General features: G+C 33.6%; 1 protein-coding gene across 1 annotated transcript in view; it reads right to left on the reverse strand.

Moving 5' to 3' along the window:
* The window catches only part of LOC140434534 (uncharacterized), a 126,630-nt gene that overhangs the window by 14,354 nt on the left and 92,997 nt on the right, over positions 1 to 19,279 (reverse strand). Inside the window, exons 23-24 of the mRNA XM_072522873.1 lie at positions 15,312 to 15,516; positions 11,605 to 11,774 (exon numbers count right to left, since the gene is read on the reverse strand). Of these exons, the coding sequence (XP_072378974.1) occupies positions 11,605 to 11,774; positions 15,312 to 15,516 (375 nt within the window). The remainder of the gene's footprint in view (positions 1 to 11,604; positions 11,775 to 15,311; positions 15,517 to 19,279) is intronic.

Here is a 19,279-nt window from a genome sequence, read left to right on the forward strand (position 1 = left end):
ATAATATTTTATAGCAAATATAACTCACGATAAACTAATCGTGGGTCACGACAGTTGTATTTATGGTGCATATCTCTATTTCTTTTTGTTTTGAATTTGATCTGCCGTTTCTAAGTTTTCGTCTTTCTTATACATGATTGAGAGTCTCTTCAGTCATCCAATGTTTTTTCCCAGCTGTTTTGTCTCTGAAATTAGTATTGTTAATGGCTTCAGTGATCCAGTTCTTTGTGCATTCCCACGTTTTGTCAGGGTCTCCGGTAGCTACTGGTAGCTCAGCTTCTGCTAATGGTTCTTTAAACTTTTCCGGGTGTTTTGGAGTCAACTTTTGTCTTTTATTTGTCATTGTTTTACTGTGTAACTTAGTGCAAAATTTTGCTTGTAACATTTTGTGGTCGGAACCACAGTCTACAGCTGGTTTTATCTTCACTTTGATTATTGAGCTCCTCCATCGTTTAGTGGCAAAAAGATAATCTATTTGATTCTTGTATCCAGGCAAAAACCATGTTGATAATTTCCGCGGATCAATAAAAAGTCTGATATAGATAAACTGAGCAACATTTATTGTTACTTACTGGAAAAACATTCAAAATAAAATAAATATTTACCTTTACATAAATTACACTTGTATGCATAACATGTTGCATATCATTAAGACAGGTTTAAAAATTAAAAAGTAAAATCACCCAAGATGGGCCTCTTGTATTTCTTAAAAAGAAATATAATATAAAGTACACCTAATTACTTTTTAATCATAGGGTTTTTACTTTCTGTTCTCTATGTGTCAGAGTTAAAACACACCAGTAAAAGATGCCATAAACTAAGTTTTACTATTTTTACCTAAATTTTAAAAATTTTAGAATGTATTTTGTCCATTATTTTATATTTTATATGTGTGTTATTAATGTTGAGTGTCAATGCTTTTATAAATAATCTTAACGACTAGTAAGTTGCACTGAAGAATTGTGATATTTTATAAATACTTATATATTTTTCTTATTACAGTGTCTTGAAAAAGGAATAAAACCATTCTGAAAGCTAGACAAAAAATCAAAAAAATGTTTCATTAATATCCCGGCAAATTTTCTGATTGCAACCCTAATAAACCGTGTTGTTTGTTTATATCGACAGTCACTAATATCCAGTATTTCTTATATATATATATATATATATATATATATATATATATATATATATATATATATATATATATATATTGTTATGCTATGAAAAATAAAAAATAATATTGGTTTGCTCGTAATATATTTCAAATTATAAAATATAATAATTCAAAATATTTCAACTGATAAACTATAAACGATATTTCAAAGAAATGAAAGTACATTATCTTTGGATTACCTGTAGTAAACAAAATTTAAGATATGCATAAATTATTTTCTTTGTAAAATATATTCGAGTGACAAAGCTTAAGTGAAGTGAACGTAGGGAAATAATAGAACAATGCGAGATTGGATTTTCCAAATAGACTTGTACGTCGATACGGTGAATAAGACAATAGAATCGAAATATTTAAAATGTATAATTCTCCGTTAGTTTTTAAGAATTTGTAGAAACGATTAACATGTTAATAGTTTTTAGGAAAGTTATAATTGTAGTTAAGGTTGTTGTTTGTTATCTAAATGGGGATAAATATGACGAACTTTGATTGGCAAAGAGTGAAAAAAAGTGGGAGAGATGGATGAATGAGAGTTTAGCTAGATTTTAGAGGGAAAAAAGATCATCAGTTGTTTTCCAAGGGTGCAAGGCGAACAGTCGTTGTTCTTTGGTGGTTCCCAAGTGATAGTAAGCATTAGAAGTGAATGTTTGTGAGTTTTCGTGGACTAAGTGTATCCTGACGGAAGCTGATCCAGTAAAATATTGTAAGTCATATTTTCCTACTTATATATTCCAAGAGTCGCTGTTCAGGCCGGAACGAGAGATTCAGTTTATCGAGAGGAGAAGAGATCATTGAAGACGAGAGGCTCGCAATAATTTGTTCTAAGATGGTTGATTACCTAGGGAACTGCTAACAATAGATAGTGTAGGCTACAAGGAACAAGAATTTGGACAACTCATCATCGGAGAGATAGTTTGTTTTCTTTTATTTGTCAGTTTTTCTTTATCAACAAAGTTTTTTTTTACTTCATTCAGAAAAGATAGAAATATTTATCAGGAGATATAGAACAACAATTTTGATTTGAAATTTTAATTTATATAGTGTATAACATAAAATTTTGAAGGTTCACGTACGTAGAACAAAATTTCGATAATCATTATATGAGATATTTTTTGTTTAAGATATTTGAGTGTGAATTTTATTTCAATATATAATTTGGTATCATATATGACTATTATTCCGATATTCCTTAGAACTTACCTATCATATGTAAAGCATAGATATTGAAGCACGAATATAACCCTGAGATAAGAGAATTAAATAGTGTGATAAAATCATAATTGCATCATTTAAATAAGTTTAATTAATTAATTAATTAGCTAATTAATTGCTTGGCGCACCTCTGACTTTTAATATCCCATTAATATATATATATATATATATATATATATATATATATATATATATAATATATATATATATATATATATATATATATATATATATATATATATATATATATATATATATATTGTTATGCTATTTAAATTGTATTATATTGCTTATTTAGAAAAATTCCTGTCTATATTTATTAAATGATCTAATCTCCAATTAATCACAATACATCAGCATTAATTAATTACAATCTCAGGCTATTTAACTTGTACTATTTACCTTTGATCGTGGATTCAAAATATTTTCCAATTGGCATCCTAATTGGGATAGGTAATATGACCTGAATAAAATACATAGAATTTCAACTGAACTATATGTGAGATGTCCTTTATTTTAATGAAATTTTATATAACAATCAATCCTGTAATATTTGCAATATACTAACTTTAAATATATGAGAAGTTGTTTTCTATCATGGACCCAAATGTTATTTTACATTGATTTTTAATATGTGTTATAACTAAGCTCTTTTTATAATTCTTTTTTTTTAAATGATCGCAAAATTAACTGTCTCTATTATTTATTCAATTTATTTAATTAATAAATGAACACCACACTCCTGCTCTAATGAAAATTGACTGACCTTTCTTTCTCTGCCGTTGCAATTCTATGGCCACGCCACAAAAAAAAATCCTTTCTCTGCTTCTGCTCCTATTGTGGTCCAGATGACGTACACCTTTCTCCTATCTGTCCTTGTATCTGCAACCCAACAACTCGTGTTAGTCTATGCAGCCTCCTTTTGAGCCAATCTCCGCGCCTGTTTATAACTCCAAATGTTTCCGGCTTCGTCTGATATTAATATTCTTATACCCTTTGGTTTTTCTATCTCTCTGTACCCCGTTCCTCACACTGGTCAGCTTTTACACAGCAAATAAACACACCCGGTAAATTACGTCTTCGGGACTTCAAACAAACACAAATCACAAAGCTCCTTCCTTCTTGGACGACGAAAACTGACTACTTTACTTTTTTTCTCTCTCCTATCTCATAGCCAAAACCAAGACCTCCTTGCATTCAAAAATTGACCAATAAAAATCATCCACCTCTGTAACGTATATCGTTACCAACCAACTCTATCTATAAAACGTCATTCGGGTAATTCCAGAAAACAACATTCTTTAATTATTCTAACTAAATCTATCTGCTTTACAAATATTTCTTACTAATAGCTACAAACGATACCTGTTTCTCAATTCAATGTCTTTTGTTAATAAACTTTTACCGATATAATCTTTCGGGGAGAAAAACCACCGCAAATCCCGGTCTATTGTTTAAACACTTTCTATATACACTTTTATTCCGGGTAAATCCATTCCACAATAACCGACTTATTTAAATTTCTTATCGATAATATTTGAAAGTCTTGTCTCTGAGGCCAAATGAACAATTCTTCGAACAACTTAAAATACATATTTTGTCTTATACAGGATGTTTGAAAATTTATATGCCCGTGTCTTTATGAAATATCAATAATTTTAATTTTTATTTAAGTAATAAAATTTGTATATCGGTTTTTTATTGCTTATGGACATTCAAAAGTACAACAAATCCCCGCCTTTGTAATCGATAAAATTTATCAATCTATGCAACTAAATTTTCTCGAGGCAAACTAAAACGCACTTCCTGTATGCTAGCTGTACTTATGCTACGTATTATCCTATCCTACTATCTACTTTATACAAATTTAAATCTTCGTTCGTGATATTTATATACATCATGGATATTATAAATACCTCTGATCTTTTCAGAATCCATATGTTTCAACTCATAGCTGTTTACTCCATCTTCGTTGTTTACTATGTATGGCCCTTCGAAAACAGGCATCAATTTTGCGCAAATACCGCTCTGAAGATTTGACACTCTTAATGCTCTTACCATTACTTTGTCACCCTTTTGGAAAGTTACTGGTCTTCGTTTCCTATTATGACCCTGTCTCTGGATGTATTTCTCCTTGCTTCTTCTTAATCTCCTCTGAACCGTTTCTATAACCTGTCGATACTCTCTTTGTTCTGGATCTTCCCACGGTCTTATCGGCATGACGCCTTTCATGATGTATTCTGGTGTTTCTTTCGTCACTGTACTTGGCATGGAATTTAGGTCCATCTCTATTTCTCCCAATTTTCTGTCCCATCGCCGATGTTGACCATCTGTTGCAATGCGAAGAAATTTCGTTACCTCTTGTATAAATCGCTCAGAAGGATTACTTTGGGGATGCCTGATGCTTACAAAGTTCGTCTCGATTCCCCGTTCTCTAAGCTGTCCCTTGAAACGATCATTTCGGAAGTACGTTGCATTGTCTAGTAAAATTTTTCTTGGGGTTCCTACCGTAGCGATGAAATTGTCTATTTTTCTCAATATTTCTTCCCCTTTTGTGGTGCGGCAACTATATAATTTCACGTATTTTGAGAACACATCCACCATCACCAGAATATGCTTGTTCCCTTGCGTGGTCACAATTAGATCTCTTAACATGTCGATGGCTATAATGTCCAGGTTGTTCCAGGATACAATGCTCTTTGCAATATTTTCGTTTTTAAAATTCCTGCTCTTGTATTTCTGGCATACTTCGCATTTCTGTGTGATCTCCTTTGCAATGCGGTAATCTTGTCGACTGATGTAGTTTTCCCTAAACACAAGCCATACCTTTCTACTGCCAATATGTCCATTTTCCTCGTGTAGTTTCTTTATGATTCTTTCTGCCAATGTCGGTGTCACTAAATATAATTCCTTTCCGTCTATTCTCTTAAAAAATATCTCGTTTTCTAGCTCTGCTCTTCTCTTTTCTCTTTCTTCTAGGCCTTCCTGGTCGGTCCTTATCTCATTTAACGAAAATATCCCTTCGTCTTGTGTCAATATATTCAATCCCACATGTAATGTAATTGTCTCCTTTTTTCCTGTATCTTCGTCCCGTGTTAAAGCGTCAGCTATTATGTTGTCTTTCCCTTTGATGTATCGAAATTGGAAATCATACTCTTGTAAGAGCAGAATGCCTCTGTGTATTCTGCTATTTACCAATCGATTCTTCATGATGTGTATCAATGCTGCATGATCCGTTTCGATGGTGAATTTAGCTCCCAATAAGTAAAACCTTAATTTGTTTACACAAAATAGTACACTGGCGAATTCCAACTCGGTGACACTGTATTTTCTCTCATGTGTTTTAGTCACTCGAGATATAAAACATATCGGAACCTCTTGGCAGTTTTGTATTTGCGACAACACTCCTGCAAATTTCTGTATCGACGCATCCGTACGGAGTATAAACGGCAAATTGTAAATAGGGTGATATATTTTCGTTCCTTTAGCAAATTCTTGTTTCAATATTTTAAAAGCTTCCTCCTGTTCTTCTTTACAATTCCATTTTGTCCCTTTCTTTAACAATTTTATTAAAGGAATTTCTTTTTGGCTTAAATCGGGAATTAATTTCTTAAAATAATTTATCGTACCGAGAAACCCTCGCAATGTTTTTAGATTTGTTGGTCTTGGGTATTCGTCGATGAGCTTTACTCTGTCCTCGGCTAGACTTACAGTTTCGGTGTCAAGTTTGAAACCCAAATAAATCACTTCCTTTTGAAAAAATTGACATTTTTCAATGTTTAGTTTTAATCCCGCTGTGTCCAATTCTTTCAAAATTATTTTGATATGTTTCACATGACTCTGCATATCTTGTGAAAAAATTAATAAATCGTCGATGTAATGGACGATGAACTCTTCATGGTGATTCAAAATGGTATGCAAAGCTCGTACAAGTGCTGCACAGGCGCTTTGTAATCCAAACGGAACTACCTTAAATCGGTATACTATACCATCAATTGAAAAGGCAGTGTAGTTTCTACACTTTTCAGCCAAAGGTATTAACCAAAAACTATGCTTTAGATCAATTTTTGAGAAAATATGTGATCCCGTGATTCTTCCAAAAATGGCCTCGATATTTAACGGTGATTCATATTGTGATACTGTGTGTTGGTTAATATTTCGGGCATCTAAACAGAGTCTTAACTCTCCACTGCTCTTCTTCACTATCACAATTGGGTTAATATAGGGTGAGTCACATCTCTCAATGATTTGATCTTCCAACATTTTTTTGATTTCTTGCTTTACTTCTTTCCGATACTTATAAGGAATTGGATAAGTCTTCGATCGAAAATTTCCCAAGTTTTTCACCTCAAATGAGTGCTCGTATTTTGTGGCCACTCGGTTTTCCTCATTTATCAGCGTTTCATAGTCTCTTAAAATTATACGCAAATCGTTTTCTTTGCCTTCTCCACATATCAATTTTTTGTCTCTCCCATCAAATTTTTCGCACATATTCACCGTGTACTCCGTGTCTTCTTCAAACACCACTGTCTCCATTGTGTCCTCTTCATTTTCCTTTGTTTTTTTTTTTGTTGGGCTCGTCTCTTCTTTTAAGGAATCCCAAGTTTTGCTTTCATTTCTTGTCAAAATCTTTCCATCTTCTTCTCCTGAGCTCGTCTCATCTTTTGAGGAATCCCAGGTTTCTTTTTCTTTGATATTTTTCTGACCTTTTCCCCTCTTTCTTCCTTTTCCTTTCTTCGTCACCAGGTTCATTTCCACCGTTTGTTCTTTCTCTGATTCGTCCGTAATTTGTTTCTCTTGTTCCTTATCCTGTTCTTCTTCTTTTTCCTTTGTTATTTTCATCGTATTGGTTTTGAAGTCGATCACTACATGTTTTTCCGTTAATTCGTCAACGCCTACAATCATGTCATGTGACATATTCGGCATTATTACACATTGAAGTGCATACATATTTTTTTTCAATCGTACCATTACTCGTATACCTTCATTTATTGTTGCCAATGTCCGTTTATTTGCGCCCACTAAATTCACCCTAGGTATTTTATAAATTAGACTCGTTAAATTTACTTCTTCGATTAATTTTCTGTTGACCAGTGTTATTTCAGAGCATGTGTCTATCATAATTTTAATTGGTTTCTCATTTATAAATCCATCCACAAATTTTAAATTAACTCCATTTCTCTTTTCATTGTTTCCTGCCAGTTTAATAAATTCCTTGGGGTGACAAAAAATTCCTGTTTGTTTCTTCGTTTTTAGTGAGCGCCTTCTTGAAAACACGCCTGTTGTTCTTCTGTGTTTTCTCGCCCGTCATCTTCTCTCTCATATTCATTTTCTTCTCTTTGCATATTATTTATTTCTCTTCTGTTCTCTTTTGGTCTATCATTCCCGTATCGATTACCGCGAGATTCCTGTTCATTCCGTGGGTTATTGTATCTGTTTCCTTGGTATGGGCGGTTATTTCTACTCTGATTTTCCCGATCCCTGTTTTCATTCCATCTCTAGGTTCTGGGTTCATAATTCTCTCTTCCGTTCGGTCTATTTTCGTATCCCCGTCTAGGTATGAATTCTCGTCTTGTATAATCTCTTCTAAAATTTTGACCTCTATCTCTATATTCTTGGTTTTCTCTTTGTCTATAATTTTCTTGCGGTCTTCTTTCTCTTCTTTCATGCCTACGTGATTCTCTCATTTGCAAAAATTGACATAAGCTGTCAATGTCCTTGTAATTTTGGAGATTTATGTGGTCTTCCAAGGTATCTTCAAAGTGTCGCGATATCAACTCTACCAATTGTTCTGATGAATAATTATATTGCAAATGTTTTGCATTATTATAGAGTTGTAATGCGTACATCTTTTCTGATACGCCCATCCTCTCATGGTATTTTCCATTTTGTAACTCTTTATTTACTTGTAGTTGCTGGATTTTTCCCCAGAAATAATTTAAGAATCTTCTCTCAAAATCTTGCCAATTGTCAAATTCTTCTTCCTTGCTGACAAACCAAAGATTTGCCTCTTTTTTGAGATGGTTTCTGATGGTTTCCTTTGCTGTTGCAAACGGTCCTATGTATTTGACTTTTTCCTTTAGGTTATTTATAAAAGGCACTGGGTGTAGTTTCCTTATATCCCCGCCAAATCGTACTTTTACGTCTTCTGTGCTATGTACGATGACTTCCTTTCTTTCTACTCCTCTTATCTCCATCTCTGCAATTTGTTTAAATCTCCTTTCCGTTTCTTTCCGGTCTTCTTGTAGCGCATTTTCAAATTTTATTTCTATCTGTTCTAATTCCCTTTCTTGCATACTCTGAATATCCTTCATTTTAGTTTCGATTTCTTCTCTCTGCAATTCTAGTTTCCTCTCTGTTTCTTCCCTACTTCTTTCTAAACAGACTTTTATTTCGTTTTCATATTTGTCCATACGCGTTTCCATTTTTTGTTCCATTTTTCTTTGGTTTTCTTCCAAATTGTCCAATTTTTGCTCCGTTCTTTGTTGTGATTCATCCATCTTCTGTGATTGGAGTTGCATCATCTGTATTAATTTTTCTATTCCCGATTCTTGTTTTTCTGTCTCCATTACTGTTGTGTCTAATACGTCTTCCTAGTCTGAATATTCTTCCTGTTCTGATTTATCTTCTTGTTTTTTGTTCTCTTTGCTCTTGTTTCTTGTGTTTGGCATTTATTATGTTTTTATCCCCGCCAAATATAAAATTCTACTGGTCTGTTGCAACAAACGGGACTTTTCTTGTTCAAATGTAATAACTCTTGAGTACGAGTATCAAATTTCAATATCCCACAAATAAATCAAATGGTAAAATATTAAATGTCAAAATCAATCAAATAAATCAAGTATGGTAAAATTATCAAATGTAAATCTCACACAAATAAATCAATTATGGTAACCTATAAATTGTCAATATCACGAATAAATCAATTATGGTAAATTGTATCTTAAAAAAATATATATAAACCTTTATGTCCTCAAATTTTACATAATATTTCACTTTATCCACGGCATATAAACTTTCAAACATCTGCTCGTCTACTCCTATCCTTTTAAATTTGCCAACTAGAAATATTTTTCAAAGCTTTACACGTTGGGGGCTATTTTGTTATGCTATTTAAATTGTATTATATTGCTTATTTAGAAAAATTCCTGTCTATATTTATTAAATGATCTAATCTCCAATTAATCACAATAAATCAGCATTAATTAATTACAATCTCAGGCTATTTAACTTGTACTATTTACCTTTGATCGTGGATTCAAAATATTTTCCAATTGGCATCCTAATTGGGATAGGTAATATGACCTGAATAAAATACATAGAATTTCAACTGAACTATATGTGAGATGTCCTTTATTTTAATGAAATTTTATATAACAATCAATCCTGTAATATTTGCAATATACTAACTTTAAATATATGAGAAGTTATTTTCTATCATGGACCCAAATGTTATTTTACATTGATTTTTAATATGTGTTATAACTAAGCTCTTTTTATAATTCTTTTTTTTTAAATGATCGCAAAATTAACTGTCTCTATTATTTATTCAATTTATTTAATTAATAAATGAACACCACACTCCTGCTCTAATGAAAATTGACTGACCTTTCTTTCTCTGCCGTTGCAATTCTATGGCCACGCCACAAAAAAAAATCCTTTCTCTGCTTCTGCTCCTATTGTGGTCCAGATGACGTACACCTTTCTCCTATCTGTCCTTGTATCTGCAACCCAACAACTCGTGTTAGTCTATGCAGCCTCCTTTTGAGCCAATCTCCGCGCCTGTTTATAACTCCAAATGTTTCCGGCTTCGTCTGATATTAATATTCTTATACCCTTTGGTTTTTCTATCTCTCTGTACCCCGTTCCTCACACTGGTCAGCTTTTACACAGCAAATAAACACACCCGGTAAATTACGTCTTCGGGACTTTAAACAAACACAAATCACAAAGCTCCTTCCTTCTTGGACGACGAAAACTGACTACTTTACTTTTTTTCTCTCTCCTATCTCATAGCCAAAACCACCACCTCCTTGCATTCAAAAATTGACCAATAAAAATCATCCACCTCTGTGACGTATATCGTTACCAACCAACTGTCTCTATAAAACGTCATTCGGGTAATTCCAGAAAACAACATTCTTTAATTATTCTAACTAAATCTATCTGCTTTACAAATATTTCTTACTAATAGCTACAAACGATACCTGTTTCTCAATTCAATGTCTTTTGTTAATAAACTTTTACCGATATAATCTTTCGGGGAGAAAAACCACCGCAAATCCCGGTCTATTGTTTAAACACTTTCTATATACACTTTTACTCCGGGTAAATCCATTCCACAATAACCGACTTATTTAAATTTCTTATCGATAATATTTGAAAGTCTTGTCTCTGAGGCCAAATGAACAATTCTTCGAACAACTTAAAATACATATTTTGTCTTATACAGGATGTTTGAAAATTTATATGCCCGTGTCTTTATGAAATATCAATAATTTTAATTTTTATTTAAGTAATAAAATTTGTATATCGGTTTTTTATTGCTTATGGACATTCAAAAGTACAACAATATATATATATATATATATATATATATATATATATATATATTGCCTACCGTTTTTAAATTAATATTGCTACGCCTTTTTGTCCTGATTTGTTATCTCTTGACATGAAATCGACCCGGAATCGATATGGCCCCAGTTGTTAGCCGGATTGCAGAGCACAGAATTTTCTTGCTTAGTCGTCATTTCATAACGCTCTCTGAGAAGATAATCAGGTGGTTTCCCGTTACCTGCCTGATCGCAGTCTCACAGCCGGTTGAACTAAAATGTAGTTGTCGCCTGTAAGTATGAGGACTTTTCCCGCCCATTTTTGTAAGCATTATACGCCGAGAACGTCTATAACCATTATTTAATTTTGAACATATGGATTAACAATTTCTCTACAGGATGGCATTAAAAACCGGTTTTTAAGACAAATGGACTTATGCAGTTAGGCTGACGATATGTGAAAAACAAAACAAAAAAAAAACACAAAAAGAACAAAAACAATATTTTGATTTCCTTAGAATGACACGTATTTAATTTATATTATAATAACTTAAGTTGAATTTAATATAACATTAATCTAGGTAGTATATTTTCTACACAATCTAAGATAGATATAACCGGTTTTGTACGAGTATACAATTATACATATCAACTAAAACCTACCAGACATGCTGTGCCTCCAATAGCCGGCTTGCCTGTAGAGTCTCTGGAGTTTGGATCAAACATATAAATGATTTGTCTATTATCCTCATTATATTCTTCCCATATGGCTACCGTATATGGCTCCGAAACCAATATTCCGTGAGAATTTTTTTTAAAGAATAATTCTAAGCCTAAAATTAATTCATCAAAACTTAAATTATACAAACAAAATACTTCAAGTATTATTTAAAAACAAGATTTGCATTTTTCATTTTTACCTGACATGAGTTTGGCAGTAGTTTTCTAATCAGTAAAAAAGAAAAGCAATTAGTCCTTAACTTTAAACCCATAAACAACAGCATATGTTATCTACGTATTTAAGGAAAATTCTTCAACTATAGCTTACTTAGTGCAGCCGCACCAACGGAAGAAAAGAAAAACGACGAAAAAGATGAATTCTAGGACACCTCAGAATATGATCGATGTCCACGTCATGACGTGAAAATAATTGCTGGGGAACTTAATGCAAAAATTGGCAAAAAGCAATTTTTTCCAACCAACTATAGGATGTGAGGGATAACATGAAGAGTGAAATGATAACGGGTTGAGACTAATAAACTTTGCAAACAGCAAAAACATTATAGTAGAACAAGATTTCCCCATAAAATAATACACAAAGGAACATGGGCATTATCTGACAATGAAACTGTTAACCAGATAGATCACATCCTAATAGATGCAAGTCATTCTTCCGACCGCATGGATGTCAGAAGCTACCGAGATCCAAACATAGATCTTTACACTTTCTTGTAATAGCAAAAATCAGAGAAAAAATATCAAACCTAAAAAAGGATAAACATATGAAGTAAGACCGAATTAATGTTGATAATCTGTGCATTTAAACCGTTGCCAGAAAGTATAGGAGACAAATGGATGAGGAAATAGGGAGTCTGGAAGCGGGGGAAAATGTAGATGAATTGTAAATAAAATGTAGAAACATAATAACTTATGGGGCATTGGAAATATTGGGGAAAATCAAACTAGTTAAACAAAATGAATGGTTTGACGAGGAGTACCAGAAGAAACATATAACAAAAATAGATCATACCTAAAGACAAATCAAGCTAGATGCACAAGAAGAGCAATGATAGAACACCGGACCCTAAGAAAAAAGCAGTTAGAAAACAGAATAGCTAAGCAATCAAACCAAAACTCGAAAGTTCTACAGAAATGTAAGCAAAAGAGTAAAGACTTTAAGTTAAGAATAGGGAGCTGTAGGGATGGAAAAGGAAATATCCGTAAGTGATACGGGCTCAATCTTGAATTGATAGGTTGAAAACGAAAGACCACCTACCACTGAAGAGGTTGCCCAAGCCATTAAAAAGCATAGAAATAATACAGCACCAGAACTGATCAAATTTCTATTGAGCTCTACAAGAATGGTGGCGACACCCTGCTACAAGCATTGTCTAAACGTTTACCGCTTGTCTGTCAAAATGAGATCATGCCATGTGAATGGTCTCAAGGCGTGACATACCCGTTACATAAAAAAGTCGATCAGCTTCAGTGTGACAACTACAGAGGTATAACCCTGTTAACAACTGCTTACAAAATACTAGTAAATATTCTTTACGAAAGGATACAATTTTAAACAGTTGGCAGAGTTGGAAAATATCAGGCCGGATTTACTCCAGAAAAATCAACTATTGACCAGATTCATTCAATAGGACAGATCCTCGAGAAAACATTAGAATTTAATATTGAAACCCATCACTTATTCATCGACGTCAAGGCTGCATACAACAGTGTCAAGAGAACAGTACTATGCCAATCAAATCGTGAGTTTGGTATACCAGAAAAACTTAGTCCAGTTAACAAAAATGACAATGTCTAACTTAAAGGCCAGCGTTAGGATACAGGGAGACAGTTCTCGATCCTTTGAGATAAAGGATGGACTCAGATAAGAGGATGCCCTGGCTTGCTTCCTATTTAACATTGTCTTGGAAAAGGCAGTCCGACACACACGAATTAGAGTCGACGGTATTATTTACAATAGATCAATACCAATCTTAGCATACGCTGATGACGTCGACGTAATAGAGCGTAGCAAGCGAGATGTTGAGCAATATTTCCCAGAATTGGAAACGGCAGCAAAACAGGTCGGACTAGTCATCAACTAAAACAAAAGCAAGTACATGTTGGTTACTACGAATTCTATAGCAAATGAGGAATGCGAAAAAACGTTTGGCAGTCATATCTTTCAACGTGTTGACAGCTTCACATACCATGTGAAAAACCTTACAAATAGAGAATACTATGGACTTCAAAAATATTTCCACTCAAGAAATATCCAAAGAAAAACTAAACTTAAACAAAAACTAAGCTTATTATATACAAAATACTGCTGAGACCAGTGCTTACATATGAGGAGGAAACATGGAATCTAACGCAAAAGGATAAAAGACTTTCGGGAATATTCAAGCGTAAGATAGTCCGCAAAATATTTTGAGCTAAAAACGATCAAGAACAGTGGCGCAAAAGATTTACTTTCGAATTATATCAACTCTTTAATGAACCAGATGACGTAACGTTCAATAAAACATAGCGACTTTGGTGGGCTGGACACATAATATAAATGCATGACAACATAATTGCTAAAAAGCTAGACAGGAACACCTATAGAAAGAAGAAGCAGAGGCCGACTGAGAATTAGGTGGTAACATTGAGTTGAGACCGACTTAGGGATACTAGAGATCAGAAGATGGCAACATGTTGCCAGAAGCCGAACAGAATGACGACGAGCAGGCCAGGATCTACAGAGGATTGTCAACCCAGAAAGATGATGACGATAAAGATTTTTATTTGTCGGCTCTCAGAACTATCATACCAAATCAGAGGAGAAACTTGAATAATTGTTCTTTTGAATAATTTCTGTCATTGAATGCTAATCTTAAATCAAAATGTTTCCGAAAAGTCTAGTTTGTTGGTAATTTGATATTTTATGTAACTACACAAAAATAATGAATCTTAGGTATCAGTCGGTTTAAAGAAAAACTATAAGAGGACAAAAATGATGACGAATCTCGTCTCCAATGAGCTAATAGAAATTGACAAATCGACTATAGAAGTTGTGGAATGATATGTGTATTTGAGTTACGAAATACTATTATTGCAAGACAACTAAACGTGTGAGCTACACAGAAGAGTAAGTTTAGGTTGGGCTGTTTTCGTAGATTTGTGAGAGCTGTGTTTAAATTAATTACTATTTTAATAGTAATAAGCCACAATTGAAGGTTAAAGTAAGTTTATTGACGTTTCAATTTTAACTTAAGAAATCGTTTTCAAAATACAAACATTAATTTCCGAAGTGGAAATTGAAACGTTAATACACTTACTTTAACCTTCAATTGTGACTTATTCCCATTAAAATATTAATTACTTTAAAATTCCACAAGAAAATAGCTTCATCACAATATTGTGTTTAATATAAATTTATCCATTTAAAAAGTTTTCAACCAGTGTGTTCTACCGGTACTCACATACGGAGCATATATTTTAAGTCTTACAAAAACATCAGTGGACAAATTGAGAAGAACACAGCATAAAATGGAGAGATCAATGCTTGGAATAAGCTTGGAATCAGTTTTCAATAAAAAATTAAATAAACTTTTTTTTTTATTTTTAATAATCTCTATATAATATAAGATTATGAGTATTAACAAACTTACCTTTTCGTAAGCTAAGCGTACAAGGATCATTTATATCAATAATTCCTCTTATCTCAGTTAATCTAACCACGCAACTAGCTTTAATAACTCCAATATTAAAGTGAGTGTTTACTCTAGCTACATCTAGTTTTTCTTCCCATGGATTAAAATCTAATCCCAAAAATTCCATAGTTTCGTCGTAAAGTTCTGAACCAAGCTCAATAATCTGAAATTTTTCAGTACTTTAATGAACATTTGAAACACTTAAAACAACGTATTAAAAGTTTATATAATACGCCAAATGTTCAAACCGAAATAGAGAAACTCTGAAATAAAAAAACATTACAATAAAACTATTAAAGAATGCGTAAATGAAAATTAAATAATGAATAGTAAAGAATAGTATAATGATAATTCTGAGAAAATAAATGAAGAAAAAACAGAGCAAAGTTAGTCTGGATTAGAACAAATACTCAATAAGATAAAAACTAATTTCAAGAACTCAGAAAACGAAGTAAAAAACAATATAATAAGACTAAGTAAAAGATACTGGATAGAAGAAAAGTAATTAAAACCAAAAAGGAGAATAAAAGCTAAAACTCAAAACATTACACTGGGGAACAATTTGAAACTCAATTTCTGTTGAGTTAGATTTTTAGCTGTTTTCTATAGAATTAGGCGTGCTGATTTCAAAACTGTTTTTACTTTTCTTCTATCACGTCACGTTCGTTTTCTATGTGTGTGGGGCGCATGTTGGTAAGGGAATGACGCGCTGATAACTGCAACTGGTCTAGACTTGACTTTTCACGTGTTCACTTCAGTTACGTCTGTTATACCGTGGTGAAACGTTGTGTGTTTGTTAGCAGCATTTAGTATTTCGTTACTTAAGTGTGTCGAACTACTTAGTGAACTTACTTAAGTAACCTACTTGGTGTGTTTGAACTGGAACGTTTCCTTATGGCTACCTCTGCTCCTACACATCGTAAGTGCGAAAACAGCCCCGATTCGTTTTGTTATATATGTGGCAGTTTTACCATTTCCAATCAAAGGACAAACATCAGAACATTCGTCAGACAAGCATATTTTGCCTATTTTAAAGTGAGACATTGGTGATCAAGATAAAGCATGGGCACCTCATAAAGTGTGTAAACAGTGTGTTGAGGGTTTACAGATGTAGACCAAGAGAACACGTGCTAAACTTCCATTTGGTGTACCTATGATTTGGCGCGAGCTCAAAGATCATTCAAGTGATTGTTACTTTTGTATAGTGAAAATATCAGGATATAACATGAAAAACAAATGTAAGATAGAGTATCCTAGTTGACCGTCAGCTATACGCCCAGTGCCGCATTCAGCCGAAATCCCCGTGCCAGTTTTTAATAAGTTTCCATCTTTGGAAGAAGGGGAATACGGATATGGTGTAGATGAAAGCGACTCCAACGATGAAGATTTCGAAATTGAAGATGACTCTGTACGTAAGGAATTCGAACAGAAAGAGCTAAATGATTTGGTACGAGATTTGGGACTATCCAAAAAAGCTTCAGAGCTCTTAGCATCACGACTCAATGAGAAAAACTTGCTTGAAAAGGGAGCTAAGGTATCCTATTTTCGAACACGAGAAAGGGCATTTCTGCAATACTTTCAAAGTGATGGTGGATTTGTGTTTTGCCATAATGTAAGTGATTTAATGAAAGAATTCGGAATTTCAAACTATAACGCAACTGACTGGCGACTGTTTATAGATAGCTCAAAGCGGTGCTCGAAATGTGTTCTCCTCCACAATGGAAATTTATTTGGTTCAGTTTCAATTGGCCATTCAGTTTGTTTGCGTGAAGAATATGACGACATAAAGAAAGTCATTGATCTGTTGCAATATCACATGCACCAATGGATCATTTGTTTTGACCTTAAAATGGTCTGCTTTTTACTTGGTCAACAACGTGGATACACAAAGTATCCCTGCTTTCTGTGTATGTGGGACAGCAGAGCTCGTGCGCAACATTGGGTGCAGTCGAATTGGCCGCCAAGACCGGACCTGAGACCTGGTGATCCAAACATTTTACATCAGCCACTTGTCGTAAGAAAGAATATTATATTTCCACCTCTGCATATAAAATTAGGTCTCATGAAGCAATTTGTTAAAGCTTTGCCAACTGAAGGAGACTGTTTCAAGTATCTCGTATCGGAATTTCCTAGCCTGTCATTTGAAAAGATAAAGGCCGGTGTTTTTGATGGTCCACAGATTCGGCAGCTTCTTACAGATGAACATTTCGTGGTAACAATGTCAGAAATTGAAAAGAATGCGTGGTTGGCATTCAAAAACATTGTTAAATACTTTCTTGGAAATACATGAGCATTGAATTAGGCCGACATTGTCCAGCAACTCTTGGATAGCTTCCAAACGCTAGGGTGTAACATGAGCATTAAAGTGCATTTTTTACATAGCCACCTTGCTAATTTCCCGGACAATCTTGGTGCGGTGAGTGAGGAGCAGGATGAGCGTTTCCATCAAGATTTGAAGGTCATGGAAGCAGGATATCAAGGTAGATGGGACGTACATATGATGGCTGACTATTGTTGGAGCATCAAGCGCGAATGTACACAAACTGAACACTCCAGAAAAAGCTATAAATGCAAAATTTTGTCTTAATTTGTAAGTACTCTTCACTAATTAAACAATTTTATTTATACGAACTCGATTTAACTTGCACTAAATGTTAGGCAAGTGGCATTAAAAATCGAGAAGGTAAAGTTGTCGAAGATGAAGAACAATATAAGTCAGCATGGAACGAATACTTTCAAGAACTACTGCATGGAGAGCAGGAACCTACATTTGACGTAGAAGACAGAGAAAATGTCGAAATAGATGATTCAATCATAGACAAAGTAAATCTTGATGAAATCTTAATGAATTGGAACTCCAGAATAAAAAAAGGGATGAAATAAATAAAATAAATGATAGAAGAAAAAATGTCCGGAGTTTGGGAGAGCGTTAAAATAGAAATGATGCATAGAAAAGTAGATCAGAGTCTGTGTTACAACAGTAGAGGTATAAAGCTTCCAAATACAGCATATAAAGTGCTATCAGTTATTATACAAACAAGACTCAGCGAAACATATCGCCAAGTAATAGGGAAATGTCACTGCCAGTTGAAGGACGACATTTGGCATTCTCAAACCCAGAGGGCAGAAGAAGTAGAGGAGGACTGCGTAGAAGATATATTGATGATGTGAAGACTTTAAGCCTCGAAGGGTCAGAAGATAAAGGGAAGTGGTTAGGAATCGACGCAAGTGGCGACTTCTTTGCGAGCAGGCCAAGATTTACAAAGGATATTGTCTAGTTAATTATGATGATGATGATGATGATGATAATAATGATCTATTAAAGGAAAGACAATAGACGATGTAATACACATATTACATGTAGCACACACATTGGAAAAGCATACGATTACATAATAAATGTCAACTTATGTAGTGAAGTGGTTGGCTCATGTAATCAGGACCAATGCTGAAGAAATAACAAAAATAGTTATCAATTAAATAGCAACAGGGAAACAAGAAGAGATTAACCCAAATTGAGATACAAACAGTAAATCAAAAACAATTTAAGTAGACCAGGAATGGTTAAATGGAGACAAGTACTAGCACAAGATATAGTAAGATAGAAAAAAATATATAAAATAATAAAATGAACATAGGGATTGGTCTACCCTGACAATAGAAGTCTAAACAGCTTCTTGAGCAGCGTTATTTCATATGAAGTGTTAAGCCACTTAACACTTCATATAAAGTGACAGGACAAAGGACAGAAGGCCTACGTGAAAATATAATTACTACTACAAATAATACAGTCAAAGAATGACAGCTCAAAAAAGAAGGAGCAGCAGAATTAAGATAATATTATATTAGACATTTTTTAAGATAACTGCTTAATAAGAGTAAAATGTAACCAGAAGCATTTAATATGAATAAAACTTAATAATTTT

This window comes from Diabrotica undecimpunctata, chromosome 2, assembly GCF_040954645.1.
Source record: "Diabrotica undecimpunctata isolate CICGRU chromosome 2, icDiaUnde3, whole genome shotgun sequence".
NCBI lineage: Eukaryota > Metazoa > Arthropoda > Insecta > Coleoptera > Chrysomelidae > Diabrotica > Diabrotica undecimpunctata.